The sequence below is a fragment of the Amphimedon queenslandica genome, unplaced genomic scaffold (assembly GCF_000090795.2).
Source record: "Amphimedon queenslandica unplaced genomic scaffold, v1.1 AMPQUscaffold_13304, whole genome shotgun sequence".
In the NCBI taxonomy this organism is placed as follows: domain Eukaryota; kingdom Metazoa; phylum Porifera; class Demospongiae; order Haplosclerida; family Niphatidae; genus Amphimedon; species Amphimedon queenslandica.
The window spans coordinates 62063-76756 of NW_003546460.1; the positions used below are offsets into that span (position 1 = coordinate 62063).

Below are 14694 nucleotides of genomic sequence, written 5' to 3' on the forward strand. Positions count from 1 at the left end.
AGTACGTCAGTTTGATCACATGACACGTCACGTGATACTTCTTCTATTGCTTCGTTAACTAGCCTCAAAGCTGTAGGTGTGGCCAGGAACACAGACCCAATACAATACTGCAAATAATCATTAATTAATTATTAATGATAGGGGCTCCTCGTTTTACCTGCTTAACGTGTTCTTTAGCTAAAGATCCACCAATTAATAATGTATTAATTAGCGGATATAGCCACACCTTTTTTAGTAGGCGAACACAATTAAATATTAATTAAGAATTAAAATTACCTTTTTCCAGTTTTCCGGCTCTGTCTGAACAAAATGAGACTTTATCAATAAACTCCACAATTCTCCAGCCTAAAATGACCCAATGAAGCCCCACCCATAACCCCACCCACCTTACAAGCAAGACTCTGTTGTCCCATAGTACCCATCAGTTCAGCTGGTAGAGAAGGAGAGAGGGAGAGTAACAAGGAGGCACTAACGTGGGGAGATACTGCCGATAATAAAGAATACTTTCCACGTGATGGGGAACTTAATGAAAGAAGTGTTGAACAAAGTGATTGGAGATAGCGCTCAAATTTAGCATCTATAAAAGGATTAATTAAGAGGGTGTGGTTATATAATTAATACCTTTTTCTTTTAATTTGACGTAAATACTAACAAGGTTCTCAAATATTAGCCTACACTGATGTCTGATGACCTGTCATTAATTAATTATTCATATATCAATTAACTAATAATTGGCCACACCCCTCTTACATCAATAGGCTCTTCCCAGTGAGTCCATATATACTCCATTAATTTACTGATCAGTGTACCATCAGGTGATAGATCAGTATCACTGATATTAATGAATGTTAATACTTCACTACTAAAAATTTATCAGATTACCTAATAAAAGTTTGTATATTTACTCAAACCTTAAGACAGTTGACCAATGAGATAAAGTACGAGCAGCAACATATCTGTCAGAAGAATCTGTGAGACTAAAAAATAAAATAAAAATAAAAAATAATAATAACATTACACTATAGACTTGCTGACTAAATGGCTTGTAACTTGAAAAATTAAAGTCGGAATCAGCTCAAACTTTCTACACAGCATAAGGACATCAATATGTATCAGAAAATGTAATAAAAATTGGGGGTGATTTCGGAGCCATTTTTTGAAAAAGTCCCTGTACTATAATAGTCCATGGTTTTTTCCAAAAAATGGCTCTGAAATCACCCACAATTTTTTATTACATTTTTGATACATATTGATGCACTTATGCTGTGTAGAAAGTTTGAGCTGATTCCGACTTCAATTTTTCGAGTTACGGCCATTTTAAACCTTATCTCATAGCAGCTGTAGTGTATATCAAGTATAAACTCACTCCTTCATTAATCCAGTCAGTACTGGGAACAGCCACAATAAAAATGGCTGACTTCTGTCTCCCCCACCTCTTTCATCCTTCTCCTCCATCTTGATACATAACAAATCTTTTCCTGACAACTTAGCCAACAGCCCATGGACTAGTGCTAGTCTGCTTAATGGAGGATAGCAGTAATCTCCTTCTGTGAGCCACTTCTTTGCTAGTGGAGGGAGAACAGGTTGAAGAGAAGGAGAGAGGGTTGCTATGACAACAATGGAGACCATGGCAACCGAAATACGAGTGTCCCTTGAAATTTGAATACCTGATAATAATAATAATAATAATAAATAAATAAATGTTCCTATTACTTGTTTCTTTTAGAATATTATCTGTCAATATTTGTATTTCTTTAAGTTGTTGTACCAGTTGACCAGTGTCCCTCCCATTCGACCACTTGATTTCACTTGGGCGTACCGTTAGGCTCTTTGATGATGTAATGATGATGTCATCAAGGTCACATGACCCAGAGTCACATGATTGGATTAATGCCACTAGTAGACGATTACAAAAATGAAGAATGTTAAGTAAAACTTTAGACAAAGAAAATAGAAGATTTTGAAATTCAATCGACCTAAGAATTAATAATTAACAATAAACAAAAAATAAAAAATTACTTTAAAAAAGATTTCCAGTATTCTTTAAATGACAAGGTTAGCCAATTAATAACTATAAATTTTACTGGTCAATCAGTTCAAATTTAGTTGACGGTACCTTGTGGCAGAGCAATATGGAGTACCCTCCCCCCAGGAGGATAATACTCCATTAACGACTGGACGTAATCAATTAGTTCATTAGCCACACCTACTGTATTAATTAATCCATTTAATGTATTCAAAATGGCCGCCTCAATTAGTAGAGGTTTGAATTGCCATACAGCTGTAATGGTACTAAAAATAAATAAATAAATAAAATTAAAAAAATAATATAATACCTTGCAATTGTTCTTTGCAATGGATGGCGTGGCTCACAAACTGAATGCATTTGAACCAAAACATTAAGGACTATGATCAGATCAGTGTGATCAGAATCAGTGTTAACATGATTTTCGGATCTTATAGCTAAAATATCAACCTGTACCTAATAAAAAATAAAATTACAAAAATAATAATCAATTATATAATACCTTTTTAACGCTGGATAATTGTGTTGATAAGTCCTTGGAATCTAAAACTGAATTTATAAAATCTAAAAATGAAAAACCATCAAATCATCAGCAAATAGAGACAATGGCTACTTTTAAATTTATCTTCAGTTATTTTTGTTGTCTCTCTCTTCCATTTCTCCTCCAGTTCTGAGCTAAAACACTGACACTGCTTCTTTCTGCTCATTTTCACACAAGTACACGTGTAGTAGGTGTGGCTAATTAATATTCATTGTTAATTATTAGTCTCAAAAATACTGTAATAATAATAAGAGTGTCATTTAATTTAGTAATAATGTACAAAATGAAGGGATGAGTGAAGGAGGAGGAGGTGTGTTAGGATTGGGTGAGATGATCAGGTTGGCTTCTTAGCAGTTGGTTTAGTAGTAGAACTAATGAAGAGAAGTTAAGGAAGAAGAACATGGATAAACTGGTTGATGATAATAATTACTGAATATAACAGAAGAATCGTGTGATTATCATTGTTATATTGAAAGTGAAAGGTTTATTGGTAATGGGTTAACATGAATGTGTTAATGATGATGATTATTATAATGGAGAGAATGGATACAGTTTCTTAATCTTTTCTTCAGTCACAAGAGCAGCAGGAGGACTCTGTAAAAATAAATAAAATAAAATGTAAATTAATTAATTAATAATAATATATACTTTTGCTCTTTTCTTGCTAACATCAGCCTTGTCACTTTTAACAACTTTGATTATTCTTTTCTAAAAACAACAACAACAACAACAACAACAACAATAAATAAATAAATAATAATTCCTTTAAAGTACTTTAGGTTCTGGTTGAGCTGCAGCTGGTGTTTCTTTAGAAGAGTCACCAGGTGCTGATTCCCGCCTTTTCTTAACAGCTTCACTATTGGTAGGAGGATCCTTATCAGGTAACCTCTCCTATAATGATCAGTATAATAAATAAAGGCTGGAAAAGAGGGAGAGTATTACCTACCCTTTTCCTCTCTGGTTTTGGTGTAGCAACATTATTTGAGGTCTTTCCACTAGTTTTATCTCCTCCTTCTCCTCCAGTAGGAGTAGCAGCTGCTGCTGTTGTGGTTGTTGTAACCTTTTTATCAGTTGATGGGGAGGAGGCATGTCCCGCCTACACAATTAATTGATCAAAATGGCCGACAAGGTTTCCATACTTTAGCGGGTGTGGATGTTTCCTCAACCTTTCTTTTCTTTGAATCTGCAACAAAAACGCCAAGATTAAAAAATATTTTTTTTTAAATTATATTTTTAGTGGCTCAGTGTTGGTATAGTAACTATCTGTCATTTGATTGGTCAGAAACACGGACCAATAGCTTCATCATAGCCACAGCAGCAAAAAACCAAACCCACCTTTATCATGAGTTTCAGATGAATTTGATTGGCCGCCTGTGGTTGTTGGGTGTGGTCTCCTCTGACCACGAGGTGAGTCGGAATCAGTTGGACGAGTGACACGCCCACTTGGTAACTTCTCTAAAGATAACATAGGCACTACATAAAAATACAATAATTTAATTAATTAATTAATCATGCGTGCGTGTATGCATACAGACAGACCTTTTTTAGATTCAAGAGTGGGCGTGGTGACCACACCTTTCTTTGGTTCGGTGGTACTAGTGGCTGTGGCTTGAATCACTTCATCTTTCTTGATATTTTTAGCGTCAAAAGTAGGTGTGGTTTGTGACGAAACAGGCTCAGTTTTAACAGGTTTACTTGTCTTGACTTCCTCCGATTGTTTGGTTTTTGAATCAGTTGATTTGTGATCAACTTTAGACGATGATTTAGGCTCTACTTTATCAGCAGCTGCTCCTGTCTTTGCAGTAGCATTATTATTATTATTAGCAGTAGCAGTAGGGGTAGTGGTTGATGACACTCTCTCAGCACTGGGGGTTCTTTTAGATTCAGAACCTCCTCCGCCAGTTTTTGGGGTACTAGTCTTGTCTGTCTTTGATTCGCTTGGTTTTGGAATACTCTTTGGTTTCTCAGTCCGTTCAGTACTAGAGGGTTTCTCAGTAGCGGGCGGAGTCGGTACTTTATTTTCGGAGGATTTTACTTTTTCTGGTACTTTGGGAGCTTTAGTCGATACTTTGGGTTTTTCAGGAGGTTTGGGTTTATCGCTCGTTTGAGATGATGATGGAGCTGGTTTAGGTTTGGGTTTCTCATCTTTACCGTTTGATAAGGTATCGGGTTCCTCCTTCTTAATGACCTGTTAATTAATAATAGTAATTAATGAATAAAATTAATTATGAAAATAATGAATTACCTTCTCATGGAATTCTGTCTCAGGAATAAGATTAGGGGCTTGTGTTTTCAGCATACCAGCATAACTAAAAATATAATAATAATAATAACAACAAATAAAAATTTTATCATAATTATCAATGATTGTTAATGTTCCTCTCTCTATCTTACCCGATTGCTAGTACATAAAGATCCTGTCTTTTGTCTTTCTCTTCTTCAATGATCTTACCAACCCTTCTCTCCAGTACCAAAGAGAGGTGCTCCACTTTTGGATAATGTGGCAAGATCTAAATAAAGATAGAAGAGAAGACACAGAATAATGACACTAATAAAGAATACATTGATACCTTTGTTAATAGCAATAGTCCATTCCTGATTTGAATGTAGTCTTTGGATTCCAGACACATCACTAGGGATTTGGTTATCTTGTAGTGCCACTTGTGGGTCACATGACGATAGTTCTCGTAGTCTAAATTGAGTTTCTCATTGCCAGAGGCTGAGGACTTCATCGTAGAGACAAAACCCTGAGTATTAGCACACTCCTAGATAAATAATAATAATAATAATAATAATAATAATAATAATAATTAATAGCTTACAGCCATATAAATTGATTCACTGTTATGCCAGCGACCGATCATCTCAAGCAAATAGTACAAGAAATGACCTAAAAATCGATATCAAATCAATATCAGTGATTCACTGATTCCAGTGTCAAATCTTACCATATCTTCTGACTTCATTCTCAGTACAGGCAGACACAGTGCAGGAAACATCAGAAAACAACTAAAGAAAATCAAAAATAAATAAAATATTATTTTAATAATAAATAAATAAAATAAATAAATCACATTGCTTGTCAGTATTGGTGAGATATCAATCAGATATTTCTCAGTAACACGGACCAATAACTTCATCATTACAATGTGCATTAAATCAGTGTTAACTCTGCGTTAAGTATGCATTAACACAATGCTAACTCTTGCATTAACTCAGTGTTAACTCACTTTATCCAGTAGCAGTATTGTAGAGAAGTTAGGAGTCTCCAGTATGTGAAGTGTTTGTATGAATTTGGCACAATATATCGCATCAAGAGTAGTGAACCGGCACCTGGGGAATATACACAGCTGCAACAAGCGATTCAATGTACGACTTTTAAGAACACCTGGTGAAAGGATCAGTATGGAATCAGAATCAAATCAAATGAAATCAGAATCAATGATTCAGTATTGGTATGAGTATCAGATCAGTATGGATCAGTAACACGGACCAATAATATCATCACAATCATCAATTCATCATCATCATTATTAATAACTAACATACGTGGATTGATAAACGAGTCCTTCTGGTTTCTCAAGTAGCTGATGATCAGCTGATGGTTATCCTCTTGTCTCTTCTTCTCTTCCATCAGTTTATCAATGAGGGCCTGGGACCGCTCCTGCTCCTTCTTCTTCTTACTAGCCGGCTAGGGGAGGGAGGTGCTAAAGTATCGTACATGTACGTATTACATCTATTAGTACATGATGCATCACAATCAGTTTATTAATAATTAATATTTTCATTAGGATCAATCGAAAGATGGTGATTGATTATTCATCATCTGTGACACAGTGGGCAGAGCCAGTTATTAATATTATGGGTGGAGCTAGTTATTAACTAATAGTTATTACCATTTCTTGATTGTTCTCCAGTGTTTGTATAACGTCTTTAGCTTTGTTAATCTCATCATTGTACCGCTCCTTGGGAACATGAAGATCATATAAGGACAGGGACCAGAAAGCAACATAGAACGAACAACTAAAATAAATAAATAAACAAATAAATAAATGAATATTAATAAACACATACTTGATGTCTTCCCAGACTTTGCTCGGTTGAAGTGGTCTGACTGATTCTATAATTGGACCAAAGACTTCCTCACATGATGTAATGAAGTGTTTCTAAAAATAGATATTGGAATTTATAAATAGAACAATATTAATTCTTTCTCCACACCTCCTGTCGGTTCATTATTGATTTCTTGCTTTCGTTTGAGACATTTTTAAAGGATTTCTCTAACTCTGCAAACTTGACCTAAAAATAGAACAATGACATCATAATGACATCATAATGACATCATGAAGCTAATAATAGAAATATTAATTATAATAATTAGTGGATCAGACAGTACGGAGACTGAAAATTCATCAAAAATAATAAGAATTGTCATAAAAATATCATCATATCCACCGTCCACACACTTGTTTAAGCCAAACCTCTTTCAACCCCTGCCCCCTTTCCTTACTCCAATGCTTGAGAATATCTTTGGTCTATAAAGGAAGAACGCTACGTCCCCCGTCATCCTATACTCCTGTATCAGGGTATCTAGGGAAGGGACTCTCTTAGAGTACTCGTCAGGACTTAAATGAGATGAGAGGAAACCACCAAACTGAACCAGAGTATCCATACACTAGGAGAATTAATAGTAATAATAATAATAATAATAATAATAATAATATTATTATTATTATTTATATATGGAATACAAGGTACATGTATGTGTATCATGTACTATAGTAGTATACTTCAGAAATAATAATAAATATTTTCATATTTTATTCATCAATCGAAAGATGGTGATTAACTGTTCATCATTAGTATACCACAATGGAGTAACTTTTAAAAATTCATAAAAAATCCAAATTTGATTGGAATCAGCTTAAACTTTTACACAACATAAGTACATGTATATGCATCAGGGAATGTAATAAAAATGGAGAGTTCTCTACTTTCCATTTTTGGCAAAATCCCTGTACTGTAGTAAAGGGACTTGTGTCTGATTTTGGAGAAACTTTAACAGAACTAGCTTAAATTTTCTACACAACATAAGTACATGTATGTGCATCATCATAATATATGTATAATAAAACTTACATTGTCATACATGGAGCAGACTAGTTTCAAGTGAAGATGGCTCCCATCTCTATAGACTATACAGTCTCTCTGTTGAGCTGTCAGTAGACACAAGGGGAGACAGAGATTAGAATCAACTAGTGCTTCACGTAAACGCTGAGATGATTTCTTAGTGTTACGAACTTGAGAAAAATAACCACCCTGTATCCAAGAGAGAGAGAGAGAGAGAAATATATAATAGTAAAATTTATAAAAATAATATTAATAATTATAATCAATGGTGTCTATAAGTATGTATCATTACGCTAAACAATATTTACAGTTTTGATACTCCTACCCTCGTACCAGTACATGTAGGAGAGGCAGACTACGAGCCATAGAGTCTGGACAAACACCATCAATTCCAGGAAAAGTAGTAATTAGTCCTGGTTGAGAAGATCAAGTATGTGCAGTAGAGACTGACATTACCAGGAATAGTAGCAACTAGTTGGAGTTGCTGTGATAGAATGTAACAGACAGTTAGTTTTTAATGGAGTGTTATCATAAAAAATGTCACCTGATGCTGCTTAGGTGTAGCTACTATAGCAACATTAAGGAATGCTGCTCTTGGTGACTGTGTGTATAAAAGGAAATGTTTCATTGTAATCAGGCAAAAAAAAAACATTTTAAAAGATTAACAAAATGAATGTGGCAGGAGCTACGACAGAGAAACGACTCACCAAGGTTAGCTAAAATATTACATACAAACATTGTATTTTATTATTCTTCATTTCATATTTTAGATTATTAAAAAAAAGGTAAATAGTACAACTCAAACATTACACTCCAATTCCTTTCACTTTATGTTTAGGTCAAAGCTACAGATATAATACTCAGCATTGCAGTAGTCCTCATATTTCCTTTTGATCTACTTAACACGCTGGCCATAGTAAGCTGGCGTCGTGGTAATGGAGGAGAAATACCTACAAGAGCTAGGATTGGGTTTTATTTTGCATTTGTTGCCCTATATCTTGTTACTGCTCTTTTTGTAACAACAGCAATTTCATGCAACAAAAGGCTGTATAAGGCATGGAAAAAAAAGCAATGCAGGCCAATATGTTCATGTCACAAAAGGCATTACATGCAAAATTGTAAGAAGATAGCTTTGTTTGTTCTCGAAATATTAGCCATTTTAAGTGTTGCAGTATACTTCTTTGGAGATAACTTTGCTGAAGCGATACCTAACAATGATAGTGTCAAATATGTGTCAGGAGGACTCATTGGTACTGCACTTGTTTCACTATATATTTTCAATTTTATTCATGGTAAAATAAAGGATTCTAACAAAAAGGAAGAAAACTTAATTGAAAAATCTCTTAAAAAAGGCAAAATCAACGAAATTGAATGGGATAAAAGAAACAAAAAAAGAAACGCAAAGTTTTATGAGGCACTTTACATGTTAATACTTGAAGCATTTGGGTTTATTCCATTGATTGATGGTGGCTATACCTTACTTTTAGAACTTGATGATCCGTGTGAAAATAGAAAAAAAACAAAATTCTTCATTCTCCTGTGGGTTATTTATGCACTCATATTAGCTCTAATAGTAGTATATGTAATGCTTAGGCCGTGTATTGTCATGTTGAAGTTAACAAGTCAAAAAATAAAAATCAATCAGAATTTCGAAGGATCATGTAATGAAGAAGTAACCAACTATGGTGGAACAGTCACGTGTACATACAAGACTGAAAATATTCAAAGAAATGATGATGGTACTCGTACAATTACTGGATATGAAGATGTGATGATTGAAGGAGGAGTAACAAAAAGCAATAGCCAAACAACCATTAAAGGAATATTCAACACTCAGCCTGTAACAATAGCAGTCATTGGAGGGAAACAACCAAATGGCAAAAATGGAGGAACAACAATTATTGAAGGAAGAGACATCATTGCAGAAGGAGATCTTATATTTGTCAATGGAACAATAGAAAATAAAGAAGGAAACAATCGACAACAACAAGACGGACAACAACAACAAGAAGAAGATAGACAACAACGTGCTTTAATAATTGAAGGAAGAATAAAGAGGCAACAAAATGAAGAAAATGAGAATGGAGAACATACATGTACTTTAACAATCGAAGGAGGAATTACAAGCATCATTGGTGGAACAACAACGCTCACTGCAGACAGTGCTGAAATTAAAGGTGCAACAGTTCAAAATGAAGATGACGCCCTACATTATAGTGGAGTATGCTGTGAAAACAATACATGTACAAGTTTATGTTGCTTGACTAAATGTACATGTAATAGCAACCATTACTTAATAAAGTCATGGAACAACTTAGTAACAAAATGGAACTGGACCATAGCTGGATTTCTTTACATCATATTAATCCTCAGCTTCTTTTGTATTGCATCATTTTTGGTTGCTGATAATATTCAACCTTTGGAATGTACACTTGAAATACACAACAATGAATTAGAAGATGGTCTTAACATTAGGATAGGCTTGCTATGTGTCTCTTTTGTATGCTATGTAATATGTATGGTTCTAGCAATTATATTTTGCTGCAGATCTTATTGCTTGAAACCAAAAGAGGAGGATGGAGATGAGGATGGAGATGAGGATGGAGATGAGGATGGAGATGAGAACGGAGATGAGAATGGAAATGAGAACGGAGATGAGAATGGAGATGAGGATGGAAATGAGGATGGAGATGACGATAAAGATAAGATGGGGCGGCAAATGAGGCCACCAGTCTAACTTTAACTATACAAGCTGATGTGCATAATACAAGAAACATTAACTTCAAGCAATAAATATTGCATAGGAAAATTTGTCCCTTTTAATTTTTAATAGTATTACAATGTTAGTTTTGCAATAATTACTGATTGTGTTTCTTTAGAAAATACTTTCTAGTATTGATCAAAATCACAAGATAGCAGCCATTTTAAATAAAAACTTCATTTCAGAAAAGAAACCCAAAGTATTTGCCTGATTAGAAGTCCAGGTGTTTAATCATTAACAGGGAAAAAATTGCATACAAATAAGAAAATTTACCGAATCTGGGATTGAACCCATGTCCTTAGGTCTACCAACTGTGCTTGAGTTAAGCTATTTGGAGCAATCTAAAGTTGAGGCTACCTAAATTGGGTAGAATATGCGCATCTATAGTGAGAATATTTTAAGGATGGGCGTTTATTTAAGAGTTTAAGCAGCCACAATGACGATTATAATCATTCACTGTTGACTCTTATTGCAAGCAAGGATACTCACTACACTCAATACTAACAGTATTAACTTAAAATGTTTTTTTGCTTTTAAAATGTTGTGATATAAGGGCTACTTATAAGACCATAAGTGTATTTACAAGATTCACTTCTGGCTTCACCCAAAATAGAACTAATATGGCTAATATGAGTGAAATAGGTTAATATGGGTGATACATATCAAATTCAACTCCTCATGGTACAATGGATGCTCTTAATTATGGACTAACACTTAGAGCAAATACTTGGCCATAATTTTAAGGGAAGTTGCATTCTGTGTAGCTTATATAGTAGTGAAACGTATAATAAAATATTTAATGGATCACAAGGAACTAAGTAATGTACATTCATTCGACCAGACCTGCCTAGTTAGGGTTGGCTACATAAAGAGCTATAATTCCTGGAACTATGGTACATGCACTGTATTAAAATTAATATAATTCCTGGAAAATGACTGTTCATAGAATACAAGTGACTAATTTTAACTGGAAATTTTGCAAATTAAACCAATCACAATAGCAATTGCAGTTGTGATAATAAAACAATAATTCAACTGAGCACTATAGAATATTTACAATATAGACACTCCTACCCTCGTACCAGTACATGTACATGTAAGAAGAGACAGACTCGTAGAGCCATAGAGTCTGGACAAACACCATCAATTTCAGGAAAAGTATCAACTAATGGTTGTGAGAAGGTGAAGAATGTGCAGTAGAGACTGACATTACCAGGAATAGTAGCAACTAGTTGGAGTTGCTGTGATAGAATGTAACAGACAGTTAGTTTTTAATGGAGTGCTATCATAAAAAATGTCACCTGATGCTGTTTAGGTGTAGTTACTATAGCAACATTAAAAGAATGCGGTTCTCAAAGACTGTTACTATAAAAGGAGAAGCCTCCATTACATTCACTCAGTGAAGAGTAGCAGCAAACTAAGCAAGAACAAAATCCTCCAGATTAAAAAAACCATGCCAGGCCAAGAAGTGATAACTACCAAGGTTACCAAGCTTGCTGGGGGAGAAAAGGCAAACAAGGTAAATAGTTTGATTCAAATTGGGTTGGATTATATTTTGAACTTGTTAGGTTAATAGGAAAAAGACAGGTGAAGAAATTACGCTTGACATAGCAAAAGTCCTCATTTTTCCTTTTGATGCTCTGAACACATTGGGAGTTGCAATTGGGCAATTACACACAAAGGAAAATTTGGGAAAAGGAGCTAGATTTGGGCTATTTGGAGGATTTATTGGAGCATACATAATTGCTGCTTTTATAGCAATAATAGCACATAAGATAATCATATACTACAACAGAAAAATAAAATGCCTCAATCTTTGTAAGGAGGCGTGCTTGTTCGTCTTGGAACTAGGAGTCATTGCTAGTGTTGCATTATACTATGCTGGAGATAACTTTAATGATGCAGAATTTATAAAAAACACTACCATTAATAAAATCATATCAGGAGGATTAATCGTTGCTGGACTTGTTGGAATATTTGGCATCAAATTTCTTCATGGATTAGTCAAGGAATACAATGGAAAAGAAGAAAAGCTAATCAGAAAACATCTAGAAAAAGGTAAATATGACAAAGCTCAATGGACCAAACAAAGAAACAACAAAAGAAATGCAAATATTTATGAAGCGCTTTACACATTTATACTTGAAGTATTTGGATTTATTCCGTTAGTTGATGGTGCCTATACTGCAGCTCTAGAAAGTGTCGATCCATGTGATGACAACAATAATAAAACAACTTTTTACTATCTAGTGTGGTGTTTGTACGGAGGAATATTGTTTGGATTAATAATATATTCGATAATCAGAATGTGCGTCACCATGTTGGAGCTAACAAATCAAGAAATAAAAATCAATCATAATTTCGAAGGAACATTGAACAAGAAAGCAATCAACTATGGTGGAACAGTTACGTGTACATACAAGCCCAACAACATTCAAAGAAATGGTGATGGTACATGTACAATTACTGAATACAAAAGTGTAATAATTGAAGGAGGAGTAACAAAAAGTGACAGTCAGGTAAACATCAAAGGAGCAACCAGTACTGAACCTTCACAGAGTGCAACAATAGCAGTCATTGGAGGGAAACAGCCAAATGGCAAGAATGGAGGAACAACAATTATTGAAGGAAGAGACATCACTGCAGAAGGAGATCTATTTTTTGTCAATGGAACAATAGAAAATATAGAAGAGGCACAAAACAATGAACAACAACAACAACAACAACAAGTACAAGGAGGACAACAACAACAACAACAAGTACAAGAAGGAGGACAACAACAACAACAACAAGTACAAGAAGGAGGACAACAACAACAACAACAAGTACAAGAAGGAGGACAACAACAACAACAACAAGTACAAGAAGGAGAACAACAACAACAACAACAACAAATAGGGCAAGAAAGACGTCGATTAACAATTAAAGGAGGAGAAGAGGTACCACAAAACAACAATCAAGGTGAACAAGAACACACGCTAGTAATCAAAGGAGGAGTTACAACCATAAATGATGGAAAAGTAAAGCTCATTGCAGAAAGTGCAAAAATTACAAATGTAATAGATTCACAAGTTCCAAATGATGGCAGTTCTTATCCAGGATTATGTATAGATGATTGCACAAAAGGAAGATGCACAAAGCTTGTATGTAGCTGTGCATGTTGTTGTGGCTGTTGTTGTGGCCTAGCAAAAATATGGAACAGATTAGTAACAAAATGGAACTGGCTGATAGCTATAGTTGTTTTTTTGGTATCAGTTCTCAGTATCGTATGCATTGGACTTTTCTTAGTTGCTGATAATTTTCAACCATTAGATTGTGCAATTGATCCAGCATCAAATTTACGTGGAAACTATGGTCTTAGAATAGCATTTCTAGTTATTTCTTTAATATTGTATGGTATATGTATGGTTCTAGCATTTATATTTTGGGGGTTATCTTGTTCGTGGGAATTTAAAGCTCCACCTCCCACAACAGTAAGAGGCCTGAACATTAATTGAATGCATACGTTTAGTTGTACTGCATAAATTGTGAAATTTACTTTTTCTTGCTTTTACTGATAACTTTTGAGTGAATTATAAACATTTTATTGAAGTATGTTTTTTTATTTATGATATTAAATTATTTAAAAAAGGGTATCATATGCATGAAGAAGTGACATTAATTAAAATGACTGTCAACCCAAATGAAAACAATATTTATATGGCATATGTTTACTCACAGGTCGTTCCTAACATTCTTTATTTGTTGTACTACATTGTATGCAACCACCATGCTCCTTGTATAAAAAAGGATATGGCCACGACAAACAAAATGCCAGCTTGCCAATGGGACAAAGTTATGAGCTTTCTAACAGCAAGAGAGCATAGAGATACTGTCTAAAGACTTCTCTAGAAGCATTAGAAGGTAGAGAGAACCTCTATAAGTCTTAATAAGTGCCCAGCTATGCATGCAAGGTGGTAAAAACAATTATAGGAATATTTATAGGGCACAATCAAAGAGGCAAAGGCAAAGAGGCTGAGCAAGTGGATGAAACAACACTCATCACAGAACATTAAATGCATCAAAATTAATATAATTCTTGAAACTATTGATAGAATACAACTGATAAAATAATGATTCATTGAAAATTTTGCCAATTAAACCAATCACAATAGCAATTGCAGTTGTGATAATAAAACAATAACTCAACTGAGCACTATAAGATATTTACCATTTAGACACTCCTACCCTCGTACC

At 34.4% G+C, this 14694-nt stretch overlaps 3 protein-coding genes across 5 annotated transcripts in view; 1 reads left to right on the forward strand and 2 right to left on the reverse strand.

Moving 5' to 3' along the window:
• The window catches only part of LOC109583452 (thyroid adenoma-associated protein homolog), a 3651-nt gene extending 901 nt beyond the window's left edge, over nt 1-2750 (reverse strand). The window contains exons 1-14 of the mRNA XM_019998808.1: nt 2640-2750; nt 2529-2590; nt 2337-2482; nt 2117-2292; nt 2020-2071; nt 1714-1976; nt 1367-1667; nt 912-977; nt 751-862; nt 622-691; nt 387-577; nt 277-345; nt 158-226; nt 6-107 (exon numbers count right to left, since the gene is read on the reverse strand). Of these exons, the coding sequence (XP_019854367.1) occupies nt 6-107; nt 158-226; nt 277-345; nt 387-577; nt 622-691; nt 751-862; nt 912-977; nt 1367-1667; nt 1714-1976; nt 2020-2071; nt 2117-2292; nt 2337-2482; nt 2529-2590; nt 2640-2733 (1773 nt within the window). The 5' untranslated portion in view covers nt 2734-2750. The remainder of the gene's footprint in view (nt 1-5; nt 108-157; nt 227-276; nt 346-386; nt 578-621; nt 692-750; nt 863-911; nt 978-1366; nt 1668-1713; nt 1977-2019; nt 2072-2116; nt 2293-2336; nt 2483-2528; nt 2591-2639) is intronic.
• Nucleotides 2751-2804: 54 nt separating this feature from the next.
• LOC105311892 (THO complex subunit 2-like) lies at nt 2805-8276 on the reverse strand. 3 transcript variants are annotated; one of them, XM_019998820.1, is made up of 21 exons: nt 8006-8276; nt 7707-7886; nt 7078-7242; nt 6789-6866; nt 6642-6733; nt 6464-6590; nt 6117-6258; nt 5798-5955; nt 5516-5576; nt 5390-5457; nt 5138-5332; nt 4962-5077; nt 4813-4876; nt 4107-4755; nt 3903-4022; nt 3707-3750; nt 3514-3663; nt 3342-3458; nt 3216-3275; nt 3118-3161; nt 2805-2938 (listed from the first exon to the last, which is right to left on the reverse strand). In XM_019998820.1, exons 1-21 carry the CDS (start codon nt 8081-8083, stop codon nt 2902-2904), a joined length of 2745 nt encoding a protein of 914 aa, XP_019854379.1. In that variant the 5' UTR covers nt 8084-8276; the 3' UTR covers nt 2805-2901. The 3 variants fall into 3 exon arrangements, with proteins under 3 accessions (XP_019854379.1, XP_019854378.1, XP_019854380.1); XM_019998819.1 differs by having other exon boundaries at nt 3903-4040; XM_019998821.1 differs by having other exon boundaries at nt 3903-4040; nt 8031-8275.
• An 82-nt stretch (nt 8277-8358) lies between these two features.
• On the forward strand, nt 8359-10582 carry LOC109583457 (uncharacterized). Its single transcript, XM_019998822.1, has 3 exons — nt 8359-8408; nt 8468-8482; nt 8536-10582. Exons 1-3 carry the CDS (start codon nt 8367-8369, stop codon nt 10432-10434), a joined length of 1956 nt encoding a protein of 651 aa, XP_019854381.1. The 5' UTR covers nt 8359-8366; the 3' UTR covers nt 10435-10582.
• The last annotated feature ends 4112 nt before the right edge of the window (nt 10583-14694 follow it).